General features: G+C 41.7%; 1 protein-coding gene across 2 annotated transcripts in view; it reads right to left on the bottom strand.

Moving 5' to 3' along the window:
- Nucleotides 1–1,970: 1,970 nt before the first annotated feature.
- GRB10 (growth factor receptor bound protein 10) overlaps nt 1,971–15,391 on the bottom strand; it is a 173,503-nt gene continuing 160,082 nt past the window's right edge. For both annotated transcript variants that reach the window (XM_068147707.1, XM_068147708.1), the window contains 6 exons: nt 13,725–13,802; nt 12,975–13,091; nt 11,972–12,038; nt 10,640–10,727; nt 7,030–7,123; nt 1,971–5,270 (listed from right to left, as the gene is read on the bottom strand). In XM_068147707.1, coding sequence (XP_068003808.1) covers nt 5,124–5,270; nt 7,030–7,123; nt 10,640–10,727; nt 11,972–12,038; nt 12,975–13,091; nt 13,725–13,802 — 591 coding nt within the window. In that variant the 3' untranslated portion in view covers nt 1,971–5,123. The remainder of the gene's footprint in view (nt 5,271–7,029; nt 7,124–10,639; nt 10,728–11,971; nt 12,039–12,974; nt 13,092–13,724; nt 13,803–15,391) is intronic.

Below are 15,391 nucleotides of genomic sequence, written 5' to 3'. Positions count from 1 at the left end.
TTTACACAGAGAGAGTGATTGCCCACTGGAATGGGCTGCCCAGGGAGGTGGTGGAATCGCCATCCCTGGAGGTGTTCAGGAGGAGACTTGACAGGGTGCTTGGTTGCATGGGTTAGTTGATTAGGTGGTGTTGGATGATAGGTTGGACGCGATGATCTTGAAGGTCTCTTCCAATCTGGTTTATTCTATTCTATTCTATCATATATATACATATATATATATTTATTTTTTTTTAAAGTCAGTGGTTTGGGGGGGTTGGTTTGTTGTTTGTTTTCTCATTTGTTTTTAGTAATTATTTCCTCAGGTTTGTATACAATTATAGTTCTTGACTTGTAATGATTAGAGAGGGGGCCATTTTCAATGCTAATGTGGCTTCCTTTAGCTAAGCAAGAAATAGGTGTCTTTAAATCTTTTGTAAGCAAGCAGTCCCTTTTGTTGAATTGAAAGAGCAAGCTGTTACAGGGAGGACAGTGAACTCTTAAGTGCTCTAACGCATCTCCAGATATAAACATCTTTGAGACTATCAAAGCCCCAGATAAGTATTCTGCCTTTATGTGTTGATGAGTAAATATCATAATGCTAACATATAACTCATGCCCCAGTGCAATGCAAACTCACATGAAGATGTAGTATGCAGAAGCCAGAGTACGACTGAGGCTTGAAGTGGAATGCATTTGAAGGCTTCTATGGACTAGCAAGGTAGAAACAGGAAAGGATTGTGTCCAACAAGAAAAGTGAGACATTTCCAACTTTATGTTGTTCTGTCTACCAGAAGAGCCACTAATTTCCCTCTCAGTGGCATTTTAAAGCAAAAACATGCTTTGTGGTTTTCTATACAAATGCTTATGGATCATTCAAATACAAGGATTACAGGGGTAAAATAATTACCTTCTGAAAGTACTATTGAAAAGTTTTCTGATCCAACAGCTATCAAGCCAATAAAGTGCTTTTTAGAATAGAATAGAATAGAATAGAATAGAATAGAATAGAATAGAATAGAATAGAATAGAATAGAATAGAATAAACCAGGTTGGAAGAGACCTTCGAGATCATCGTGTCCAACCTATCACCCAACACCACCTAATCAACTAACCCATGCAACCAAGCACCCTGTCAAGTCTCCTCCTGAACACCTCCAGAATGAGGTGTAGAATGCACGTTTTCAGTGAATTATAGCTTTATGACACAAAAGATGCTTGTGGTATATATCCTGATTTGATTCTAGCAACCTTCCCAAATTAATACTGTAAATATCACAGCAGAATATCCCAAAGAATTCTCCCCACACAAAAAGGGTGAGAAGGTTCCTTTTTAAACAAAGGACAGTTTGTCCTAATAGGAATTATCACCGAATCACCAAGGTTGGAAGAGACCTCAAAGATCATCAAGTCCAACCTGTCACCACAGACCTCATGACTAACCCATGGCACCCAGTGCCACCTCCAATACCCTCTTGAACACCTCCAGGGATGGGGACTCCACCACCTCCCTGGGTAGCACATTCCAATGGCCAACAACTCTCTCAATGAAGAACTTTCTTCTCACTTCCAGCCTAAACTTCCCCTGGTGCAGCTTGAGACTTCTCCAGGCTTTCAAGGTGACACACTAATGCTCACAGTCTGCCAGTCTTGGGTTTTCTGGGGGGTTGGGTTACTTCCATGTATTTTGCAAGGACTCATTAGCCATGGAATGTGCTGCCCAGTCACCATCCCTGGAGGTGTTCAAGAGGGGAAGGACATGGCACTTGGTGCCATGGTCTAGTCATGAGGTCTGTGGTGACAGGCTGGACATGAAGATCTTTGAGACAGATTATGAGACAGAAAAGCCAGAATAAAGACGTTTGGGGGATTCTGTGGTCCTCTTAGGTCTTCTTAAAGTCTGTTTAATGTAACCCACCCCAACTAACCCACAATTAAGGCAAGAGCTACCTGGAATACAGATATATCCAAAAGATGACATTCATTCCAATGTAAAATGAATAGCATTGTATTAACGTTTATTTCTAATTACAAGAAACAGAATATCAGTCCCTTATTTGTACAAAAATACCTGAAAGATTACATTTAGGTTCACAAGCCAAAAAGCTATTTACAGTATGAAGCAAAGCATATTGAATAAAGGTTTTGTCTCTTAAGTTAATACCTTTTGCATTCCCTGAAACTTTTTAACTTTATTCCATTTTACAGTCACTAAATCTTGCATTGTGACAATATAATTTATGATAAGCAAGTCTTGCCACTGGAAAGGTGCATTGATTGGTCAAACTGTCAGGTATTTAGTGCAGAAAAGATAAGACAAAACATCTAAACTGAGGCACGTGTTTCTTCAAGATTAATTAACAAATAAAACGCTTTTTTTTGTTGTACTTTAACACCTACCGTAACATAACTTAACTAGTAACCTCATTACCAAAATGGTTTGGCATTTTCCTTCTCAACATATTCAAGATTGCTACATGAAGTATTTATTTAGAAAATAAAATCACAGGCAAAAAGATAAAAATTCAACAGGCTCCAAAACAACCCTGAGCATCCCCTTTACATTCATGTCATTTAAATACAAAAATAAGAGTCAAATGTCCTTCAGTCCTTGGTATTCTGAGCTGGCAGCCAGCTGAATCTGCTGGAAAACTAAGGTGGAGCTGACTGTTTTCCAGCAGAAAGAAGACAAAGCAGTGATCTGCTAAAGTTAAGATTGTTGCCACTTTTAAGGTGGTCACTTTCTCAAAACAGCTCACTTAAGCTGGGAAAAAGTACAAAATTCTAAGTCAACTATCTACATACAAAAAAAATCAGGATTCATAGTCAAAGTTTTATTCTCAATTTAAATAAGATGCAATTTCTCATTTATTTATTTTTTTTTTTTCTCCTTTTTTTTTTCATAAATATGAAACACTGCAAATACTATGTTGCCTACTGGGAAAAATGCATGGCTGTTACTAAGCTATGTAAACAGGAAAAACTTAAAAACTACAGCATAAATGGTCTTATTAAACTGGTAATGTAGTCAATACAAGTATCTTTTTTGTTTGGTTTTTATTTTTTTTTCCTCCTAATAGGGGCCAAATAGAAGCATGCAAAGTGAAGTCAGACTTAAGTTAGCTTAATTTCAAGGTTTTCAAACACCTTGTCTAGAAAGCAGGAACACTCGTTTCACTATGTACAATGAAAAACAAAACCCGACCGACCAAAAACCCCGAACAAAACAACAAGGAATGAAAACAACCCACACACAAAAAACACAAACAAACAAAAACCACCCCAAAAAAAAAATATATAAAAGAGAGGCTTCTACCAAAACCAAAATCAAGTTTCTTCATTTTTAATATCTAGACATTAATGGGAAAAAAGAAGAATACTAAATGTGTTCTGTAAACTAAAATACAGTGTTTCTATACCATTGACGTAGTTCTAAGCTGATATGGACGACTCAGGCAGGTTATGGTTTCTCTTAAACTACTCTCAACACTACATGTAGACCTAAAGGTGTAGAATGGGTTTTCCTTCTTTATCCTTTTAGATGGCTAGGGTTTCCAACCTAGTGGCAAATATTAGTAAGGATGAAGTAGCCTGTGTAAGTCTTTCCAAATGCTCCATTCTCTGCAAGTTCCCAGGGTGGAACGCTTCTCGCTGCGGCTAACTGTAAGAAGTACTGGAAGTTAATTCAGTAGCAGTTCCTGCACCAACCACCCTCTTGAAACAAATGATCAAGGTGAGACTTGTCTAACTTTAATACTGATTTATCATCAGAAAGTGTTGTTGTGTAAATATTAAGTATTGATTTAAACAGTAACCATAAAGTAGTTCTGATGACAAATCAGCACCAGAGTGGGATACATGCTTGTCTGCCATAGATACTGGCATGCTATAGTGTGGATGACAAGGGGATCACCAGTTACCTTGATGGATGATACTGCCAGCAGATAGTTCACAATCAAATGTGCTTCCATTCCCAGTATGTTCTTTCTCACCCTGTAAACTTTCATGGCTCTATAGAAAGCAGAAGGGGTACAGCTCTTTTTACGCCCTATTTGCCAGCAGAGCTTTGTGTCACTGTAGCTTTACGACACAGAAAGAGCTTTCTGAAACAGTCTGAAAATTTAAGGAGCTATAAAGCTAAAAACACTGTTTAGATGTTTATAGTTTGTTTTTGTTTTTTCTCTTTTTTTTTTTTAAAGTTACTTTGTCATACTAAGACTACCCGCAGAAGAATCTTCTCCCAAAAAAACGGTGGTTTCAAATACAAGTGTAAGTCATTCAATCCTATTCTATTTAGTAACAGTAAGTTTCGTCAGGAAAACAGTCAAAAGGCTGTAAAAAACAAACCACCACTCCAGTAATAAAAATTTGTGCATAGAATCTAATACAGTCTTTGCATGACTGGATGCCACTAATACGCCATCAACATACTACAGCCATGATGCTACAAGTTTTAAGAGTATGTATGGTGGTAAGTTCCTTTAGAATTGCATCCTCATTGCTTCTTCAAAGACATCTGCAGACCATTAAATATGTCAGGTCTCCAGAGGAGTTCTGAGACACATAGGCTCACACACACACACACACAGGCACACACACACTTTTCTTGATTTTCTTCTAGATCCTTTTAGGCTGAAGCATTCCATACATTTTTAGGGTGCAGATTAATACCCAACTCCTGCATGAATTTTAAAAGCCACATCAGCTCCTGATATAGGCTGCATACAATATCCAAAACAAAGGAGTGCAAAAAAAGTGATCAATACAAAAAAGTAAACACACTAGTCTTAATTGTCAAGATTATTCCAGGGCAAGAGTTCTTTTCAAAGACTTCTCTTCACACTTGTTCCTGTTAAGTGGCCCAGCCAAGATAGCTTCCAGTTTTGTTTCAAATTTACTGATGGTTTTACATACCCTCCCCCCATTTTTGGGATGCTGGGACACTCAGCAGCAATCACTCTTAGGTGACAAACCAGCAATCTTGGTCTGTTGGCACCTGTTGAATCCATCCCTTTCAGAGTCCCAAGGTGCATAATATTTTATTTATTTTTACCAACTTACAAATCAGCCAATTCCCCAGTGTCAACCTTCTCTTACAATTACTATTCTAGCAGATCCAGTCTTCAGTGAGAGTCAGATTTGAGGTCATAAGGCCACTCGGATGCAGTGGTGTTTGAGTTTGCAGGGCAAGACTCCTTTGTTTAGTTGATAGAATTCAACAAGCTGGATTAGATCACTAAATTTTGTGTTCCCATCATCCAGGCTGAAAAATACTTGTCCATCATCTTCACACTGGGGAAACAAAACATCCTTTTCAAGTTAGACTGTACATGAAGAGATGCAAGCATGGCAAAACATAAAGGAGTAGAAGTGTGTAACGTAAGATAAATGATGGGCGCTGCCCAAACAACCGAGTGCCCAGAGATCTTCATGAAACCAGGCACAGCACTAGAATAGAATATATGTTAAAGCAGCTTTGGTTTGTTTATGAAAGTGGAAGCTTGTGGGCATAGTAATTGAAAGTTGCAGAGACAGTACTGCTCTTCAGTACACAAAGCAAAAACATCCCTAAGATATTTGTTAACTCTTTGTAAAACTGGCAGGCAAAGCAAGGGAAGAGGGCTTGAACCAGTAAGAGAGACCTTAAACTTCTCATGCTCTTTTTGATCAACATAACAATCAAATAGGCTCTTGACATTTCAGTGTAACATTACTTAAAGCTCTGGAGGTTACTGGATAACCTGGATAACTCTGGAGTTTATTGGATAACCTCCATAATAAAAGTTTAAGAAGTTTCTCTAGGTTATTGTGGTGGGCTATGCCCATCCTGGGGGTGGGGGGGTGTTTCCTCCCCTGGGAAACTGACTTGGTCTGTTCCACTTCCCCCCCTCATTGTCTAGCAGGGGTATAAGAGGGAAGAGAATTGCAGCCATTGCCCTCTTTCTTGCTGCTTCCACACTTTGCAAAGGACTGGTTCTGTATCTCATAAGTTTTTTATCCTTTTCCTTTCCTTCTGCCACCCATCCTTGTTCCTTCCCCTTGTGAACCCTGCCTGTCATTGTTACAGACATACATACACATGTAAATAAATAAATACTGTTTAAAAATTCTTTGCCTCTCTACTTCCAAGCTGAACCCAAATTATTTCTTGGTGGATTTGCTCCCCTCCCTTCCTTCTCTCTCTCTGTTGGGGAAGGGGATTCTCAGCCTTGCCCCCATCTCAGCTTTTACGCCCCAGTTAAGGCTCAAACCACCACAGTTATTCTATGTTTGCCTAAGTGATAGGAAGATAACTGCTGCTGTCGTTGCTATTGGTCATAGAGAGTAAGCTTTGTGTGTTACTTCCTGTTGCAGTTTGAGCTGGGTGCCCCCCTGCAATGTTTACTTCCTGTGTCCAGAAGTCCAGCCCAGAGGGGTGGACACAGGCAATGACATAGTATTTCCTACCACAGTCCTTTGCACCACTATAAGATCCAGTGCAGAGTCTAGCACACTCTCTTTTCTTCCTCCTCCGTCAGCTGGTAACTGGGGGAGATGTCTCCTGGCTTTGGGCCTGGCTAGGCCCAAGTCCATGGGGGAATGGGCAGTCTCAGATCTGGCCAGCTGAGACTAGCCTAGCAGTGGGAGGGGGAAGAAGGAGCCCTGGGGGTCTTGGGTGTACCCTCAGGTGGGGATGGGATCTCTCTGGGTCTGTTTTGGGATCTTTCTTTGTCACTGTGCTTTTGGCTTTCTGTAAAAGTTCACTGCTTTCTATTTAAACTTTCCATCACTTTTGCAATCCGTTTGTCTGAGTGTTTATTGTTGCCAGGGGTGGGGAAGGGGGCTGCCTCAACCCAGCACACTTCCATACTGAAGTGACTTCCACTTCTTTTCCAGGCAACACTAGGAAATTTAATCAGACATCTGACAGTTGTAAAGAATACTGCTAATACGGCTTGCCAATGGATCCCTATTAATTACATCAGTAATTGGCAAGAGGTCTCTTCAGATGCTGGCAAAGATTTAGGATTTGAAATGTTAGGGCTGAGTTTATTCAAGTGAATCTACTTACCGGCAAGATTTGAAAATGCTTTATTTTTTGATGATGGCAGAGCGTAAGTACAAATGCCTTTGGATTGCTTTGGCTGTCCCGCAGAAGAAATAGTCTAGGAGAGAACATTTTTAAGTGCACACTGAATACCACAGTCCATTTCTTCATAAGTAATCAGAACTACTGAATCATTTTGTGCTCATACTGCCTAACTCTCTTCGGTTGCATTAACAGGCAATTCCGTAACTGGAAAGTTGCTTTCAGTTTTATTACCATGGCTTATGCAACATTAATAGATGAAGAAACAAGAAGTGCAAGATGATGATGGTAGTTCTTCCACTATAAATGCATGCATGAGGGTTTTCTTAAGGGTGTCTCTGTCTGAGCTTTCCATTACTGACATGAACTCTCATGAAAACAAATGCACTCATTCAACTCCAAAGCAAATCTGAATTTACGTAGATAGGAAAGCAATACATGAGAATCTGTTCCCACTCTCCAGTATTTTGCATCAGTGTTAGCAAAATTATGTTTCAGTTAAGTGCCTCAAATTGTGCAGGAACAGCTCAGTACTTTCTTAAAATGACTTCACAGTTTAGTAGCATCCACATCATCAAGATGGGGAAAATACACACTCATTTCTCCTCTCAAATGGTCACAGTATTTTCTTCCTCTCTTTCCTCACTGGAAATGAATGTACTTTAGGAGTTCTGCTAGCAACATCATACCCTATGCCACTGTTACTTTTATGTTGACCCACAAACCAAAGTTCTAACTAAAATGATTTAAATACCTACTTAGAAAAGGGAAAAAAAAATCTAGTAAAAAAAATGGTTACTTCCTTGGACACTTATGAGCTAAGAAAGGAGAACCTCTCCATGCTAAAAGTGTGGCCAGCAGGAGCAGGGAAGTCATTGTGCCCCTGTACTCTGCTTTGGTTAGGCTGCACCTTGAGTCCTGTGTCCAGTTCTGGGCCCCTCAGTTTAAGAAGGACATTGAAACACTTGAACGTGTCCAGAGAAGGGCAACAAGGCTGGGGAGAGGCCTTGAGCACAGCCCTGTGAGGAGAGGCTGAGGGAGCTGGGATTGTTTAGCCTGCAGAAGAGGAGGCTCAGGGGTGACCACATTGCCCTCTAAAATTACCTGAGGGGTGGTTGTGGCCGGGAGGGGGTTGGTCTCTTCTCCCAGGCAACCAGCACCAGAACAAGGGGACACAGTCTCAAGCTGCGCCAGGGGAGGTTTAGACTCGAGGTGAGGAGGAAGTTCTTCACCGAGCGAGTCATTCGGCATTGGAATGTGCTGCCCAGGGAGGTGGTGGAGTCACCGTCCCTGGAGACGTTCAAGAGGGGATTGGACGTGGCACTTGGTGCCATGGTCTAGTCATGGGGTCTGTGTTGATAGGTTGGACTTGATGATCCTCGAGGTCCTTTCCAACCTAAGTTATACTGTGATACTGTGAAACAAGAATTACCTTTGGCATAAGGTTCACAGCACTAATCACTAGTGGATTTGCAAGATGACCAAGCACAGTACTAGGGCAGGCCCCAAAACCCCTCTGAATTGCAAACCACTAATCTAGGAATACATTTTTCCAAAGTTTAGTTGCAAAAGCTTCATGTAGCTTTATGAACCCAAAAGAACTTACTCCAGCTCTTCAGAGTGCACCATCATAACCAGAGTCAGGCCAATACTGAGAGGCAAGCCTGTCTTGCCATCACTGGAAATGATGCATGGTATTTGAACATTCCTTTTTAGTTGTATCAAGACCAGATGTGTGAAAAAGGGACCAAAGACTTTACACATTAGGATTCTTCTCAGAGAGAAAGATCTGACTTGCCCTTGCACTATGGTTACTGCAATTCATGCAGGTGTATCTAAATTATGTTTCATCTAGGTATTTTAGATAATGCATGGTATCATAATATGGTAGCAGAAAACAAAGCTCAGCCCAACTCATCCTGCAAGTGTTTAATCAACTTCTGGCAAGCAACAGGCTGTCCATACAACGTCTATAAAGATAGATGCCTCCTCAACAACAGCTTCCAGAAACAACCAAATGATGGCATTATCAGCTGCAAATATATTTGACTGAACATCTTACATGACCCATCAGAATACTGTTAACTTTCTGCCTGCCTTTGTTTAAGGACACATAGAGCAGGAAAACACAAGGCACAACTTTTATGTTGTGAAAAATCACAATCTTTAAATCTCAGAGAACATAGATAACATGATCCTTTTGCCACTGCTGAATGACCTCATTACAGCCCAACTAACAAATCTTCACCTTCCACAGGAAGTAAACTGTCTAGGAATGGAACTAAGACTGCTTCAAAGGCATTAACACGTTTATGAAAACCCCAAGAAGGATTGGTCACTAGATTCAAAACCTGCCTGGACATGTTCCTGTGAGATTTACTCTGGATGACCACTGCTCTGGCAGTGGGATTGGACTAGATCTTCTGAGGTCCCTTTCAACCCTTACCATTCCGTGACGCCTAAGGCAGCAAGTCAAAATGAGCCCAAGATCTGTAGTGTGAGCCAGACAAGTCAGCAGTGTACCTTTGCTTTCTCAGCCTCTCTTCTCTGACCTGCTGAGCTAAAACCCAATAGCCCCAGCCCAGCAAAAATCCCCAAAAAAGGGGGAAGAAAAAAAGCCATGATGAGTATGTAGTGCACAGGCAACTTCTATTTCTCTATTCTAGTTCATTTTTCACAAAGATTAGTATCATAGCATCAGTCAGGGCTGGAAGGGACCACAAGGATCATCTAGTTCCAACCCCCCTGCCATGGGCAGGGACACCCCACACTAGATCAGGCTGGCCAGAGCCTCATCCAGCCTGGGCTTAAACACCTTCAGGGACAGGGCCTCGACCACCTCCCTGGACAACCCATTCCAGGGTTTCACCACTCTCATGGGGAAGAACCTCCTCCTCACATCCAGCCTGAATCTCCCCACCTCCAGCTTCATTCCATTCCCCCTAGTCCTATCACTACCTGTGATGCTCCTGAATCAGAAAACAACAAAAAAGGTTTAAACTTGACTGCCTCCTGAGAAGCCAGCATGGAAGTTTCCATCTTAACTGTGACTGCAGTGAGATTAGTGAACTGAAGGCAACTGTGCTCTTCCCCATCCTACAAATGAAAACCCACTGAATGCAGTTGAAGCAAATTCATGTCAGTAACTATTACTACATATAAATAATGCTCAGCAAATACTTCAGTCTCAACTGCAGACATTTTACAGAGCACTGCAACAGATACTTTCATTCCTCTGCTCTAGAACAGAAATAATGAGACCTCATCATAACTGCTCTGATTGATGCAAATGAGCACAAAGGGTGAATTATAAATCTGTAGGCAAATGGCTAGGTGTAGCCACTTCAAATTCTAACATTCTCTAAGACTTGATTGCCTCTGAAAAAAATGTTGTGCATTCTGGATGGTTTATTTTTCAAATTAGGAGTTAGAACCCACTCTAACAAACACACTCTTACTTTCTGAAATCCAGGTAGGTTATACTGAAGAGTGATGTTACTCAGAAGTGCTCATGATCCTGTAGAACTTCACAGCACAACTTGTGTTCTTGTCACAACACAGATCATAAATACTGAGTAACAGGAATACTTACCCATCTACAAGGCCTTGCTGCTTAATAATCCTGTGAGACTCTTCTCTAGAGATCCTGCCATGAAACCAGTGCTGTGTCCTATGAATAACTGGAGGTGTGAAGGAAAGGAGAGGACTGTTAAATCAGCAGCATGTGCATCATCGTTCCCGCACGCACCAATTGTTTAAACATTTGACAAGCAGGTGTAGTTTTCTCATGGAGTAACAAATGTTTTTCATAAATTAATGTGAAAAAGTGAATTGATATAAAAGGATGCACCAGCCATTGCATCTACTTAGTATACCAAGTAGACAGGCATTACCCTCATGTATCTTCCGATCTGCAGATGCACGATTAGGTTAATGAGAGAAATGTCTTGGGCAGTGACTGGCTGGAAAGCAGCCCTGAGGAGAGAGACTTGGGGGTGCTGGTGGACAAGAAGCTCAACAGGAGCTCTCAGTGTGCACTTGCAGCCTGCAAAGCCAATCACATCCTGGGCTGCATCAGGAGAAGTGTGGCCAGCAGGTCGAGGGAGGTGATCCTCCCCCTCTACTCAGCTCTGGTGAGACCCCACCTGGAGTACTGTGTCCAGTTCTGGAGCCCCTATTCCAAGAGGGATGTGGAGGTGCTGGAAGGTGTCCAGAGAAGGGCCACAAGGATGATCAGAGGGCTGGAGCACCTCTCCTGTGAGGACAGACTGAAGGAATTGGGGCTGTTCAGTCTGGAGAAAAAGCAGGCTCCGAGGTGACCTCATTGTGGCCTTCCAGTATCTGAAGGGGGCCTACAGGAAGGCTGGGGAGGGACTTCTCAGGATCTCAGGTAGTGATAGGACTAGGGGGAATGGAATGAAGCTGGAGGTGGGGAGATTCATGCTGGATGTGAGGAGGAGGTTCTTCACCATGAGCGGTGAAGCCCTGGAATGGGTTGTCCAGGGAGGTGGTCGAGGCCCTGTCCCTGGAGGTGCTTAAGCCCAGGCTGGACGAGGCTCTGTCCAGCCTGATCTAGTGTGGGGTGTCCCTGCCCATGGCAGGGGGGTTGGAACTAGATGATCCTTGTGGTCCCTTCCAACCCTGACTGATACTATGATACTATGATACTATGATTTATGGAGTCTCTTTTTAGACAATCGGAGGTTCCAATATTAATACTGAATTAAAGCTTGAAGGGCACCTTCAAGGAAAACAAGTTCCTTCTACCATGCCTGTATGGGTGAGCATGTTAATGATGCAGAAGCTAGTGATACATTGTATTTGACATCAAGGCATTAATAACACATGACTGCACACTCTGCCTCTACACGAAAGGAAACTTCTGTTTGCGCTGACGCTACGCTTACAAACCAGCAGAATTTACCTGTACTCAGCGTGGAAGGATGGAGTGGACTTTGGCTACCCAAGATGTTCATTCTTGTGCTACGTTTCTATGGAAAAAAATGAATTCCTGTTAAATCCACACTAAAGCCTCCACAGAAGAGAATTAGTGCACATGCAATACAGATTTAATTTACAGGAAACTGGGGGCCGGGCAAGTTTAATGCAGAGATGAGAAAAAGAAACAAACTTTGAAGGGAGCTAATCTACAAGCAGCAGCTCATTTCAGTTGGCTTAAAACACAAGCCAGATGTTAATCATGAAAGCTCAGTATCTATATATTAAAAAAAAAAGAGAAAATACAAACAAAAAAAACAAAACCACAAACCAACCAAGAACAAAATGAAAGAAACAAATAAAAGACAGAGAAAAGAAAAGTCTGATATGTTTCTGCTCAGGCAAAACACCAGGCACTCAGTAAATCAAGCAGTATTGCCCTCCCGTACAGAAAGCACCAGCTAGTGCTTCAGGAATGACTCCTATTCCCTAAGAGACGAGCATGTGGGAAAACTTGAAAACTTGTACTGCAGCTGTCTGTCCACAAGACACTATAAACAAGTTACATCAGTTTTCATTGCAAGAGGTCCTGCCTCTTGTATATTCTGCAATTAAACTTACTGGGAGCAAGCCATTAGTCAGAGCCCCAGCCTCTTCCATGTGGGGAAGCATTTAATTTGACATATTCCTCCTCAGAGACTGGTTTTGCAAACTGGCAGTAAAGTTCTGGTGGGTCTGCTTTCCCCCTCAACTTTCCTCTGGACACTAGGGGGACAGAGAAGCAGTGGTAGAAGGTTGTTGTGAATGTGACAGTTTTGCTAAAGATGGATATTGACTTTCAGATCTGCATGCTTGCAGTGTGATTGCTTCAGGCCGGAGCTAAACTATACTGTGACCAGCACTGCACTAACATCATAGCACACTCTCTGTTTTGGCTCTTGACAGACACTTACTAATTACAAAAATGGAAAAGAAGAGAAGATAGCTACCCTCCACGCATGTCCTTCTTCCAAGGCAGCACTCTGTGCTTCAGCAGGGTTTTCAATTACTCTTCCTATTTGCCCCGAAAAATCCATTGCTACTAGTGAGTTTTCAGATACACTTCTCTGAAAAGGAATTTTCACTTGTTTCAAAAAACAGGGAAGGAAAAAAACAGCTTGAGAGTTTAATTTAAAGATATTTTGGTTCAGAAGACTGTCCAAAATTATCTTTCAATGGCACAGGAAAGACATCTTTTTTCCCCCACTTCCAAAATATTTGCAGCCTCAAAAATTGATGGCTGCTCTTTTTAGGCCATAGGGAGAGGATTCAAAGGCTCAAGTTGCCCACTGGGCCTCTTACTAAAATCCAGGCATTTTCAGGGCCAGTTGGGATCCAGATATAGGTTTTTCACTTTTAGCTATCTAACAGTCAGCTCTTGGCCCGATATACTTTAGGAAATTTATGTGTTAGCTTTGCCAGACCTAAGCTGGCTTCTACAGAGACAGCCAGATGTCTGTACTGTAGATCTTGAAGTGCCTGACGTATCCAAGATTTTTCAGTCATGTGGATTATGTAAGCCTAAGATAACCAAGAGCCAACCACATAAACTGTACTCACACAAAAGGTGAACTTTACACTGATTTGCCACACAATGATGGATTTACATTTCTTAGTGGAGTATTTTCCACTTTTAAAACGCAAAAGTAAACGTGTCCTTTCCAACATCACACATTAATGAGGCAAAGTTCATTACTTACTACTGGAGTGGCAAAGTGTGGAAGCATGGCTTTTCTCTGCTGGGGAATCCTGTAATTCTGATACAGTAGCATTCCATACTGCCAACAGAAATGCAAGAACATTATTAATCACATATACACCCTGGAAAGAAAAAACAGTAGTGATTTCGTAACACCACTTACACTGGATCACAATGCCATCAATTTCTTTCTTTTATGATCAAAACCTGTCCAAAAGCCTTTGAACTGAGCAACAGTGACTGGCAGGTGGCAAAAAAGCAGTAAATCTGCAGGACAAGCTTTAGTTAAAAGATAGCAATTGTACAAGCCTGAGTGAAACACACAGGTAATTTCTGTGACTTCAGCCATCACCGTGTTTTCCTTATAGCAGACAAGCTTTCACTCTGGGGTAGAATACATAGTAACCTTCCTTCTTTTTACCCTTCATTAATGTGATCTAAGTCTAGTTAGAGGAGGGTAGATTTAGATTAGACAGTAGCAAAAAGATCTTCACCCTAAGGGTGGTGAGACACTAGAACAGGTTGCCCAGGGAGGTGGTGGAAGCCTCATCCCTGGATGCTTTTGAAGTCCGGCTGGATAGGACTCTGGGCAACCTAAGGGTGAAGGGTGTCCCTGCCCATGGCAGGGGGTTGGAGCTGGATGATCCTTGAGGTCCCTTCCAACCCTGACAATTCTGTAAAAAGCCAGTCTGCATAAGATGTTCAAACTCTCTTTTCATCATTATAAAAACCAATAATCTTTCTAATAGATCATCTCTTCTAATGAATTTTAGCAGGGAAGAACACTTTTGATGCTTTTCTTATTTGTATAAAAATAAGGTGATTGAACTCCAGTGAGAGCACTGAACATGGTAGATTTTAACAACACTAGTAGTTAGGATGGTAGGAAAACACCTATGCAGTGCCTTCCCTAGAGGCACGGTGCAGATGTGTAGCAACATTGCTTACTGGATGTTGCAAGTTAAATAGTGTGTATGATTTTGGAAACAGGGTAATAAGTGACTATGGAAAGCTAAATCAGTAAGCTAATAAAAAGGAGGGTCACAGCTACAACCTTGGAGCATAGTCTTAATTTTCCCTGACTAGCCAGGTTTCCTGCAATGTTCACTGCCTGTGGGTAAATGTTGTATGCTAGCATACAAAGATTTCTGCCACACCAAACTGTTGCTGCCATGGATTGCACTCCAAAGAACAATTCCCCTGAACGGTCAGGGCAAGATGCTTGTCTACACATTTGGTAAGAACAGCTACTTTTGTATACTGTGAAGGTTTGTCATTGCCATTCAGAAACACCTGTGCCTTGACCAGTGTAACTGATCTCTTCAGAACAAGTGGCATCTTCGATGCACCGTTCGCTACTGTTAGCTGATCTTCGGCTTGAGTACATCCCCACAATGCAAACAATGTATAAGCAGGAAAAGCAGAGCTGAGAGAAAAACACCTGGAATTGCCTTGGAACTAAAATTCTTCCCACAATTGCTAGTGTATATTCAGCTCTAGACAAGTGAAGTAAATGGGGACCAGATTATTAGAGCCAACAGAGGTATCAGCACCAGAGAAATCAAATATGCCTCTTGTAATGGATTGCTTCTTGCATCCTGGCCCGTACTAAGGCTAGGGTACCTGCTTTGGTAGCAACTTAGGAACTTCTGTGCTCAAATAAGAATC

The sequence above is a fragment of the Melanerpes formicivorus genome, unplaced genomic scaffold (genome assembly GCF_026170545.1).
Source record: "Melanerpes formicivorus ecotype bairdi unplaced genomic scaffold, bMelFor1.0.p_v2 SCAF_15, whole genome shotgun sequence".
In the NCBI taxonomy this organism is placed as follows: Eukaryota; Metazoa; Chordata; class Aves; order Piciformes; family Picidae; genus Melanerpes; species Melanerpes formicivorus.
This window is presented reverse-complemented; position numbering and strand designations above follow the sequence as displayed.